General features: G+C 40.6%; 1 protein-coding gene across 1 annotated transcript; it reads left to right on the top strand.

Moving 5' to 3' along the window:
• The first annotated feature begins 515 nt into the window (after nt 1-515).
• cckb (cholecystokinin b) lies at nt 516-4025 on the top strand. Its single transcript, XM_006795214.3, has 4 exons — nt 516-612; nt 1202-1322; nt 1402-1557; nt 3591-4025. The coding sequence occupies exons 2-4, from the start codon at nt 1202-1204 to the stop codon at nt 3725-3727; spliced, it is 414 nt and encodes a 137-aa protein (XP_006795277.1). The 5' UTR covers nt 516-612; the 3' UTR covers nt 3728-4025.
• Nucleotides 4026-12207: the final 8182 nt, after the last annotated feature.

Below are 12207 nucleotides of genomic sequence, written 5' to 3'. Positions count from 1 at the left end.
AAAACCGAAGATTCTCATTTGTGCTTCCGCCCACTTTTTAAGTAGCCACTGACATCTAACACATATGTGGGTGTGCACAAACACTCACACCTACGCATGCCTGGCCAAACGGCCCCCACTCACACACACACGCACGTGTGCACACACACACACACATGCATTATGAATGTCCTCAATTTTCCTACACGGATACTGTAAAACTTCTCAACATTTAAATAGCAGTTTGAGGCTTTACTTCAGATCAGAATGATTTAATGTCGTTTGCAATGTTCACAGATACGTTCACGATTAAACACACGCACACACACACACATATATAACGCAGTGTCACTGGATGTCAAACAGGCAACTCTTGACGTGGAGTTTTATGATAAACTAACAAACAATAAAAGCGAAGCTCTCCGTTGTATCACTGTAACGAGCACGCTTGCGCACGGCTCTCAAACATTCAGAGGGATACACAGGATGCACACTCAAGGCAAATCACGCACACGCAGACACACACTCTGAGGGCGCTGAGCAGGGAGTATAAAAGGGGCATCCTTCCCACTCAGCGCAGAAGTACTCTCACTCTCACACACTCCTATAACGCGCTGAAGATCTTTTCTCAAGGTAAGCTTTATTTGCTTTGTGGCAGGTGATTTGAGGCTTTTATGAGGATTGTTAAACTGAGAATTTCCTTCTTTTTTATTATTCTTTTGTTTTCTTTATAATCATTTCAAAATTCAAACACAGAGTCTTTTCTAAAACAGACAAAAAGTGAGGTACAGAGGATAATATCTGATATTTTTGTGCTAAGCTTTAATTCTTTGAAAGCTACACATGCTACCTCCTTATACAATTTATAGAATTTATAGAATCAAATATATACAATTTGATTAATATGATTTGACACGAATTCATAAAACAAATTCCAGAGATGTTTCCCAAAATCAAAATGGACATTTTTGTCTGCAATAAAAATCAAGTCACTTCCACCTGGTGAAGCTGCATTCGTGATATCTACCCTCAGTTATCTAATGTGGCCAGAGTGTGTTGCGCGCGGGTGACTGTGTTAATATGTTAATATGCTGCCCTCATTAACGTGTTGAGTCAGAGTAATTTTTAGTTGTGAAGGAGCGCTTGTCTGGCAGATGGTCCAAGCTGTCGTTTCTCACTCTGGACTGCATCTCTGATTCCTTCTCATTAAACTTCTGTTTAGATGAATGCTGGGCTGTGTGTGTGTGTCGTGCTGGCAGTCCTGTGTGCGAGCTGTTTGGGGCTCCCCTTCTCCTCCCAGCCATTAGACGAGGGCCAGCGCCCCATCTCCGCTCTCTCTGAAGGTAAAAGTTGCGACACGTTTCTCGCCATCACAGTGAGTTTTTGTGCCTGACTCGTGCTTTTCTTGCCTGTGTTGAGCAGCTCTCCTTGAGGCTGACACCCACACCTTGGGAGATCTCCACCTCCGACACAGGCGCTCTGCCCCCCAGCTGAAAGCTCTTCCTCTGGCTGAGGAGGATGCAGACTCCCGGGCCAATCTCAGTGAGCTGCTCGCTAGACTCATCTCCTCCAGGAAAGGTGTGTTAGTGAGTGTGAGGAATGTGGATTTGGGTGGCATCCTTTCCATACCTGCAGCCTTAAATGATATATGTGTTTAGGGAAGTGTCTGTGTGCATGTGAGTGTGAAACGAAAAACATCTGGCAACAGTAGTATTTGGAGTGCAGTGCTTTTTCCTGCCTTCCCCCTCCCCTCAGTCATACTAATTACGGGAATTAGTGCACAACCAGCTTTGTAAAATGAATTAGTGGCTCTGAAAAGCTTTTGTGGTTTGAAAGAGCACGTATTAGTGTGTAGAGCCTTCCGGCCACTTGCCTCATACCATCTTATTTCACTTTTGTTTTCCCCCTATCTGACTTCACATCACTTTTTTTTCTTTTTTTTGCTAAGGAAACAAACCCTCGACCCTGTCGTAGATTATAACGTCCAGCACTCACGTCTCTCGGACAGCTGACCGGACAGGGGAAAACACACACACATGCACAGACACACTGTCAGAATCAGACTTTTCCACTTGGCGTCCAGATACTGAAACTGGCTCCTTGCGTGTCTCTTTGTAGGACAGTTTGTACAGACTGAAACATTTTGCAGAGCTACAGATGGACAGTGAAATCTTTTATTTTGGCATCAGTGGCTTTTGTGAGAAATCTGGATTTTGTTTTTCTTTAGCTAATTTTTTCAGCTTAAATAAAACACAAATATGTATTTGAGTTACAGCTGTACTTTTACTTTGCTGTTGTGTAATATCGATTATAAAAGTTCCCCAGACTCAGAAAGCGTTGGGCCAGACAGTGAATACTCTAAAATGTCAGAGGGCGCTGTGAAACTCATATGTAATGCCTCGGGGAATGTGTGTTTCTGCTAATCGTGCGTGTGCGATTGTGGGTGTCTGTGCTCATGTGCATGCTGTTCACTTGCATGTTTTGGTGTGGGAGGTGTCGTTATCGAGTCTTTCTGCAGCCAATCTTCTCAGCACGCCAGGGAGTTGAAACGCAGTGTGTATGCATGTGCATGCCGCCGTGTGCGTGTGTGTGTGTGTTGTGTAGGAGGATGTGGGTGGGAAAAAAACTCCATCTCTGCGAGCGTGCAATTGATTACCAAATGGAGAGCAGTTCTGCTCCAGTTCACTTGGAACAGAAATCAAAAGATCGGAAGCAGACGTGTTCTACAAGATCTGTGTGTGTGTGTGTGTGTGTGTGTGTGTGTGTGTGTGTGTGTGTGTGTGTGTGTGTGTGTGCGGTCATTTCACTGCAAAGCACACACAAATTTCTGCACACATGCACTGATACAGCGATCATGACACACAGGAAGGGAGGCTAATGGCACGCTGTCAGGCTAAACTTCAGCTGTGTCTTTAGTGTGTGTGTGTGTTTGTGTGTGTGTGTGTGTGTGTGTGTGTGTGTGTGTGAGAGAGAGAGAGAGAGAGAAATAATGACGATGTGAGCTGAGAATCACTACCGGGCAATTAAAATGCCCAACAGCCACCCAGTTTACCGCAGAGCGATCACAAAATGAAGCGAAGATGAGAACATTTTTTCAAAGCCCAGCTCACCAGCCAAATATCCTCAGTGCGGAGAGCCAGTTTTCGAATATTGTGCGCACTTTTTCTTCCAGAAGGCACAAATAAAGAATTAAATTAAGCTGTAAGCTGGTAATGAACACAGCTAACTGCCAAAGTGCCCTTAAGTGCACAAAATGTGCCTTAAAAAGTTGGAAAAGAGATGCAAATTTAGATATTCAAAAGATAAATCCCTGAAAATGAGCTTTTGTGCAGAGTCTATAAACTGCTTGGTTGAGAGCACTTATTTGCGTCATCGTTTCTTACATTTTTAAATTTCCTGCATGTGCTAAAAACCTCTCTGCCCTGCTCAAGCTTCTCGCGGAATTAAAAGTCTGATTCATGTCTCTTACTTTGAAAATCAGAGCGTCTCTATGCAAAATAAGAAATCAAAAGTAAGATTTCACCGCAGAGAAGTTCTCAGCTTCTCTCATGCTCTCCTCACTCAGAGGAATACTGATTTCACCCACGCTTTTTTCCCTCATCCCCTCCAAGGTTCTGTGCGCAGAAACTCCACGGCAAACAGCAAAGGCGTCGGACCGAGTGCCAACCACCGGATAGCAGACAGGGACTACTTAGGCTGGATGGATTTCGGCCGCCGCAGTGCAGAGGAGTATGAGTACTCCTCATAAGGGGAAGTCATGGCTCACACCACCACCACCATATGGGCACAAGATAAAAAGAAGAAAAAAAAACCCTGCGCAAGCTGTCTCACAATAAGAGTCTATTTATGATGTATTTGTTGTACATTTGTTTGTAAAACTGTAATAATGCAATATACATACAGTATGCCAAATTTTGCAGAAAAGCTCTCACTGTCCAACTTTGTTCGTTTTTTGGATTTCTCTGGTTTCTTTATCATTCAAAGTGGAAAGGAGTCGGATGGTGTCAGGGCTTGTGGAAAGTAACCAAATAAAGATTTAAACTATCGCTCTGCAGAAGTATTCTTCCAATGCACGCTGCTTAAAGTAGATCCATTCACATTCAACTGCTGTTACGTAACATGCGTGCCGAAGAACCAGATTATCTGAAACACTTCATTTCTAGTGCAATCATACTCTTTTATATAGCAAGGAGCCGAAATGACAACGCAAGCATGGACTAATACTCAGTACATATTTACTTTGGTGACAGTTTGTGAGAGTAGACGGCTTGTAAATCAAAGGTGGCAGATAAAACATCCCAGTCAGGGTTAGGGTCTACTTTATTTAAGTGTTTCTACATCTAGGATTAACATTTAAAAGGCACATTTGAACCCAGGATCTTCTTGCTGTGAGGCAACAGTGCATACTAGTGAACCATTTAATTACTTAATTTGCCTAAATAAAATAACCTATTGCCTCATTTAAATAAAGTTATATGTTGTAACTGCTATCATTTATTTTGAGTCCCGGTGATTAAAGTAATAAAACCACTGGCTGTATATAAAAAATGGAAGTTGCCCTCTGGTTTGTTGACTCACATTTCTGAAACCTTAACATTTTGGCTGCTGCAGTTTATTTTGAAGTCAGAAGTTGCTTTAGGTTAGCAAGTTATCATCATCAGTTAACGCTAGCTACTTTAAATATCAACATCTATAAACTCTACATGTGCAACACAGAGACTACTGCTAACTGATGTTCTTCAAAAGGCACAAACACCTCAAGAAATTATGGTGTGCTCCAATTCAGTGACCAGTCTTTGTGGAGTGAAACATTGCAGGCACTGATTTGCCACAGCTGCCTCTTAATCTATATATCCTTGCCTGTCAGTCCACAGTTTTAATAAGATATCAATCCCTGTGTATTATAAAGGAGAAAACTATCCATAGAGATCCAGATCGCTTTGAACATGTTAATGTGATACTTGAAGGTTGGAGTCTAACGCTGGAGTCTGTGGGGAAAGACTGGTTTTTCACATTAGCCTCAAGTGTTCTTTAAAGGAAGTGGGGATTTTAGCTTTTCCATTTTGAAAGAGCCAAAGGTTGATAGTTGAATAAAACTCAAACTTAATACACTATTCCAAAGTAAGCGAGCTCTGCTTGCATGTTAGTTTAGAGTTTAAAGATAAATCAACTCAGAAAAATGTGATCATGAAAGGCTTTATTTATTTACTGTAGAAAGCTAAAAGTAGTTAAATGAATAACAACATTACATATCAGTTGACAGAGATGTCCAACACACTGCACGGCTAGTGCAAACACTATTTTTATTAACATTTGGACATCAACTCAAAAGCAAATCTTTAATCTCCAAGTCAGAGAATCTCAGAGTTGTCTTGGTCATGGTCACTAACTAAACCTTATCCCTGCTCATGGCCAGAACTTTGGAAACCACATGATACATTCACTTCAATTAAAGTTTAAAGGCACAGTGTGTAAAATGTCACCACTAGATGCTTATAGATTGTAGACTGCATTCTCCTGAATTCAGTTTTCTCACTCCTCCCATTTTAAATCCATAATTCTAGCTATGGCGGTCGCTGTAAGACAAACAACTCTGGCTGTAGTGATTGTAGACTGTTAATCTGCCGTTTACCTCAGCTGACATTATTTACTCTGGAGGAGTCTGATATGAGTCGATGAGTCAGTGAAGTTCACTTCTGTTCAACTACAGCAATAAAGAGGTGAATTTTTGAGGATATCCTGAACTTCTCTGTCAGTAAATGCTAATGTTTTCGCTACTGTTAGCATCTGTTAGCATCTTTTAGCTGCCTTTAATGAAACTATCTTTATTGGACCTAATATTGTTGAACTTGGATGCTCATACAATATAAGAATGTAATCAAACTGCCTATCAGAGGGAAAGTGTTATTTTTAGCACACTTGAGCTTGACATTAGCTTCCTTAATGTTAGCTGTTGTTGTTGTTTAGCTGGCTTCCTGTCAGTTCATGTCAGGACAACATGGTGGCTTCCATTAACTGGCGCCTTCTCCTTTGCATTTTTAATGGATTCTAAGTTTATGAGAACACATCAATGTGTTGTAATACATAATTATGTTATATTATGTTATATCTATAACATAATTATGTTATATTATATTTTCTGTTAAATAACCTTAAAAATGACTGACTGCAACTTTAAATGCTGCATATGTGAAATAACATTTGAGAAAATCTTTAAGGTTAAAAAGCAACATTACAATTTTCAGTTGTCAGTGTGTAATTGTTTATATTTAGAAAAACAAGTTATTAAAATATTAAATGAAAGTAGGTATGCAAAATGTACATGAGCCAGAGCATAAGAAAACAAAGTTTAAATATTAGCACAAACTGAGCTAAAAGCACTAATTTGTTGCAAGCAAGCTGTTTATTTTCATTTATAGTGCATTTTTAGTGAAGCTGAACCTTCAGGATGAAGTACCGAAAGTGAGTCCCTTGGAGCTAGTGATAGAGAAAGACAATTACTATCTGATTCTGCCTGAAGAATAAAAATACAGACCACAACTGGACTGTAGCCATGGCCTTGGTGGAGTAAATCAAAGCTGGGAGTCTGGGGTCTATCATTCCCCCCAACACTGAATTACCATTTCTGATCTCAGTATCTGCAAACATTGGCTCATCTCTTTTACTAATATATGCTTTTATCATCTGACTTTTCTCCTCACTGTACTGCTCTCTACTTTTCTTCTTTTTCATACACATGATGAAACTGTGTGAATAAAGGCCTGCTGCAGTGAAGTTGCTTGCACTTGCAAGAATATTATAACACTAATCCACTGTAAGCAAGTACAACTAAATGGTAAGAAACTACTGCTAATTGCATAAATTATATATGCAATACAGTATATATAGCGTACACTTCACTCAGACTTGATGTCCCCTAATAAATCAAATATAATTGTAGACTGGAGCCCATGCTCACCATTTCTGGTCCTTGGGAGAATGTGTAGCTAATTTGATAACTAAGATATGTTAGCAGGTGATAGCAGTAGATGACTGGTTTGCAGCCACATGTTTTCAGGAAAAAAACTTTCACTAAGCGGCCAGCTGGAACTACTGCAGCTCCTTTAGTGGCCATTTGAAGCTGGCTTAAAAATGAGCCGATCCCCAGAGACTGTTAAATGTTAAAATACACAGCTTTACAAGCTTTACAGCATGTTTACAACCTCATACAAAAACAATATTGGTCTCTATGGATGGTTTCTCCCTGGTGATTTTGTAAAATAACTACTCCTCCTGATTACTGGGAGATGGCAAAATGACTGCTTTGGTTAGCATCATTCTGACATAGGCAGCTTTAGCGTCAGCTGACAGCTGTGTACTTGCTGTTACCTTCACTAACTGGATGTTTCCACCATGTTTGTAGTGTTAGTGCCTTTTAGACCATTTTAATTGAATTAAATTAAATAACATAGTCTCCTGTGTAGTTCAGACCATTGTTTGTCATCCAGATTGGACTTCGGTGTCTATCTGAAAAATATGCATTACCTGACTGGTTGTGAGTTGTTGCTAACAATAAAAGAAATTGCTGAGGGCCCATAGGTCTAGAGACCAGTCAGTGACTCACTGGTAACTAGGCAGACGTTTTTATTCTGCAACAGGTTGGCAAGTGGTTGGTAGAGGTTGCTGGCAGACTCTAATGTGAAACTGGTCGCAAAGAGGTATGTGGTGCTGCACCAAAACCTCCTTGCAGTTGCTTTTGTCACAAGCAGGTTGCCGTAGTCAGTAATAGCATGCGTGCAAGATGCCAACCTGTCTGCAAACACTTGCCAACTACTTGCAAAGCTGCCCTGAATCTGTAAAAAGTATAGCACCAATTGAAAACAGAGAATGTTCGCCTTCAAAGTAAAAGCTGCATATTTTGGAATTTGTTGGTCACAGCGACAAAACATGACACTTTTTTTGTTTCACTTCTCATTTGCACTGCACTCTTTCAAGTTTCACTACAGTTTGGTGGACAGTGATTATTTATAAGTATTTTGTTAAAAAATCTATAACATCAATCTCATGTTAAAGGGAAAGAGAAGTGCATTGCAAGCATTGTATAATCACGCAAACACAGAGGTCATTCTACGCAGAAGATTCAATTCAATTCAATTTTATTTATATAGCGCCAAATCACAACAAAAGTCGCCTCAAGATACAGAGAAAAACCCAACAATCATATGACCCCCTATGAGCAAGCACTTTGGCAACAGTGGGAAGGAAAAACTCCCTTTTAACAGGAAGAAACCTCTGGCAGAACCAGGCTCAGGGAGGGGGGGGGGGGGGGGGGGGGGCATCTGCTGCGACCGGTTGGGGTGAGAGAAGGAAGACAGGGTAATAAAAAAAAACCTTGCGGGGACATAAAGAATTATGGGTAATGATGTTGTCTTTAGAATATGATGAATGTAAAGGAGAAAACGTCTAAGGCTGACATAAAGGGACAACTTGGAGCAGCACAAAGGAGATGAAAGTCTGAGAGCGTATCATTTAGGGAGCCAGCTGGAGGAAGTTCAAAAATATCTTCAAAAGAACAGCAAGATCGTTATGAGCTTTAACGTCTGTGCTAAATATTGAAATGGCTTGAAGCATCTGGGGGAAACTGGTATCAATTGAATTATTAAAGCAGGTCTGAATCTAAATCCTAATAATTGCTTTTGACTCTACTTGAGAGGCAGGAAAGGCTTTTGCGGAGTCTGGTACATTTTGGCGTGCTGTGAAAACAATGTAGGCATAGAGAAAAGCTGATTTGATTGCTCGGCACTGACATTTAGTCATATTGTTTACTCCAGTCTACTTGACATTTTGGCTCTTTTCTTTGAAATGATCTTGAAAACAATACCAGTGGTTACAAAGGGTTATAAAGTTGAGCCTGTAGAAAGTATTGGCAGACACAATAGCCACAGTGGTGGTGAATTATAATGAATGATGCCCATTATGCTGCTCCTGGCTGTGTGTGTTAAGTGAAAGATGTGTCTTTGTGAGCGAGAGGTGGAGAGGGCGATCGATGAACAAAGCAGGTTCGGTGAATTATTCAGAGAAGTGGGCTGGGAAACCCTGGGGGGAAAAGTTTGGTTTTGCTGTGCCTGTGTATGTGTGTGTTTTGGGCATTAAAGCCACTGGCTCGGACTGAGGTCGCACATGAAGCAAAAACCTACAGAGCCTTGAGATTCACAGCGATCCATGGGAATCGATTCAGCCTTCTGTTTAAAGAGCTGAGGCCAGAAAGGCTACAGAGCTAAAAAGGCTTAGGAAAGGTTTAAAGGCAGGTGGAACGAGCTGTAAATGTCTCCATTTGTATCGTGCACATCTGTATGTGTGTGTGGTTTCAGAACTGTCAGTGCAGAAATAGAAAAGGTCAAAGCCTACCATAAGCCTACCATATCCTATGTTAGGCAATTTGACCACTCCTGTATGGACAAGATTTTGTTTATGGGCAAAGCCACGCAGTCATGAAAGGAACAGGCGTGAGGCTTTAATGAAGTTCCAGCCACGTTGATGAGCAGATGGTCTGAGCTCTTCCTCAAACTGGCTGAATATGCTGCGTTTCATTCTGTTCTATCCATCTCCAAAACTTTCTTCAGATCTGTCATCTGAAACACATTTCAGAGGCGTCCAAAAGAAAAGGGCTTGTGGTAAAATCGCGCGTCTTTAATGCCTCTGATGTTTGGAGTTGAACTCCAAAATGCTCCGATTCCAAGCTTACATAACGCAGATTCATCTAACAGCACCACCACCTGACAGTGCAGCAAAGACGCTGATGATAAAATGGGATAGCTACGCATTTTGAACTGTTAGAAAGATGCTCTTAGTGTTGCTGCTAGTTGGGAATACATATGGCAGGGGCCAGTTAGCTAATAGGACTCATTAAGTAGTTCCTGTAATGCTTGTTATTTTAGCATACTTTTGTTATTAATGGTTGCAATTTTAATTTATAATTATAAAGAAAGTTGAATACAATATATATAAATGGCTCAGCTGGTAAATTCCCAGTATGAGAGGCTCAGTTTTGTAACTAAAATAGGAAAAAGATAGCTCTTGTGTTTTATTTAGCTTGGTAGCTATTGCTACCCAGTGATCATGGTTCAAGCAGTGACAGTTAACTGTAGGAAGGAATATTAATACAATAGAAGTTCAATCAGATCCTCCAGAGCAGCACACCTTAAACAGGCCATCGCAGATGAACTCAAAGTGATAAATAACCATTCATGCACACTTTCACACCTTTGGGCAATTTACAGCCACCAGTAACACTAACATGGATATCTTTGGACCAGTGTTGGGAAGGTTACTTTTAGAATGTATTCCACTACAGATTACAGAACACATGCTCCAAAATGTATTTTGTAATGTATTCCGTTACGTTACTCAATGAGAGTAACGTAACGGAATATGTTACTATATAAAATAATAATAAAGCCTGAAATAATTATTGCTTGTATTCATTTTCCTACTAAAAGCATGTCTGTTAATGTCTTTATTGCAGTTTATATTCACACATGTCTTTAATATCTTCGTAGACTCATCAGCCACCTTTTAATGCTTATAACCGACATGTTAAATCAGCCAATCGCGTGGCAGCAACTACATGCAGCATTTAGGCATGTACACATGGTCAAGCTGACCTGTTGAAGTTTGACGTGACCATCAGAATGGGGAAGAAAGGTGATTTAAGGGAGTTTGAACATGACATGGTTGTTGCTGCTCAGAATCTGATCTACTGGGAGTTTCCCACACAACAATCTCTGGAGTTCACAGAGAACGGTCTGAAAAAGAGAAAATGCCCAGTGAGCCATTGCTCTCTAGTGAAAAGGCCTAGTTGATGCCGGAGGTCAGAGGATAATGGCCAGACTACTTTGAGCTAATAGGAAGGCATCATATAATCACTGGTTACAAACCAAGTTATGCAGAAGAGCATCTCTGAGTTCACAACACGTCAAACCTTCATCATCTACACGAGCAGAAGACCACACTTAATGTCACAGAACAGGAAACTGGGGAAACTCATTAAAACTGGACAACAAGAGATTGGAAAAATGCCGTCTGGTCTTATGAGCCTCGATTTCTGCTGCAACATTCGGATGACAGGATCAGAATTTGGCAGCAACATAAAGCATGGATATCACACAATGGTGTGGGGGATATCTTCTTGGCACACTTTAGGTCCATTAGTATCAATTAAGTATTGTTTAAACGTCACAGCCTACGCGAGTCCATGTTCATCCCTTTATGACCACAGTGTACGCATCTTCTGATAGCTGCTTTCAGCAGGATACAGCTCCATGACTCAAAACCTCAAATCATCTCAGACTGTTTTCTTCAACATGACCGGAAGTTTACTGCACTTAAATGGTTTCTATGGTCACCAAATCTCAGGCAAGTACCTAAGGAGACACATTTAGGATGTGGTGGAAGAGGTGATTCCCATCACGGATGTGCAGCAGACAAATCTGCAGCAATTGTGTGATTCTACTGAATCAAAAGTTCAGAGGGATGTTTCCCATCAATAAGTAATCTTTTCACTCACTGTAGTGCACATCTTTGCAATCAGGAAAAGCTACTAATCCCATTCCTCGAGAATATCATCTTGTTTGTTTTAGGTGCTTTTCCCCCACTCATCTGCACAAATCAGGTCCAGACACTCATTCTTCCACATTTGAGTGGGAAAAAGGAAACACATGCACAGGAAAAAAATCTTTTTATTTAGGTGTTTCACTTTCAAGAGGAATTACTGCGAGGGGCTTGAATGTCAGCACATGAACCGGTTAACAACCAATCATAGCCCAGCATTTATAAAGACCACCAAGCAGTCTGCAATCCAGGGGCTAAGCGAAGACATTACAGAGAAACAACGTTGTATGGTAAATTTTAAAAAACAAACAAATACCCCAAGCCTTTAATAAACACTAAATCCTGTGAGAGTAGTCTGGGTGTCAGTTATTGAATAAAAATGATGCTTCCAGACATCCTGTCCACTATCACCTAAAATGAGCTCGTCTGGTATATGACAGGTACCAAAGCTCATCTGTTGGGGCTGTGTCATTACATCCAACAAAAATAAGGTTATGAAATAAGATTATCAAAATGCTTCTGTAAGATGACAAATATCTGACATGAGCGACGTCACTGGCATTTGAAACCAGTTTATTTTTTCTAATTAGACTCGCCGCCTGCCACTGTGACATTTTTTGGTTATTGCTCACCTCTCAT

The sequence above is a fragment of the Neolamprologus brichardi genome, chromosome 22 (genome assembly GCF_056152115.1).
Source record: "Neolamprologus brichardi isolate AB-2024 chromosome 22, ASM5615211v1, whole genome shotgun sequence".
Taxonomy (NCBI): Eukaryota; Metazoa; Chordata; class Actinopteri; order Cichliformes; family Cichlidae; genus Neolamprologus; species Neolamprologus brichardi.
Note: the sequence above shows the minus strand (reverse complement) of the source record. Positions and strands in the feature narration are given on the sequence as shown.

Bases quoted from the DNA above. Each gene is read 5' to 3' on its own strand.
- cckb (XM_006795214.3), top strand. From the start codon at position 1,202: ATGAATGCTGGGCTGTGTGTGTGTGTCGTGCTGGCAGTCCTGTGTGCG. The intron at 1,323-1,401 runs GTAAAAGTTGCG...TGTGTTGAGCAG, and splicing joins CATCTCCGCTCTCTCTGAAG to CTCTCCTTGAGGCTGACACC. The intron at 1,558-3,590 runs GTGTGTTAGTGA...ATCCCCTCCAAG, and splicing joins ACTCATCTCCTCCAGGAAAG to GTTCTGTGCGCAGAAACTCC.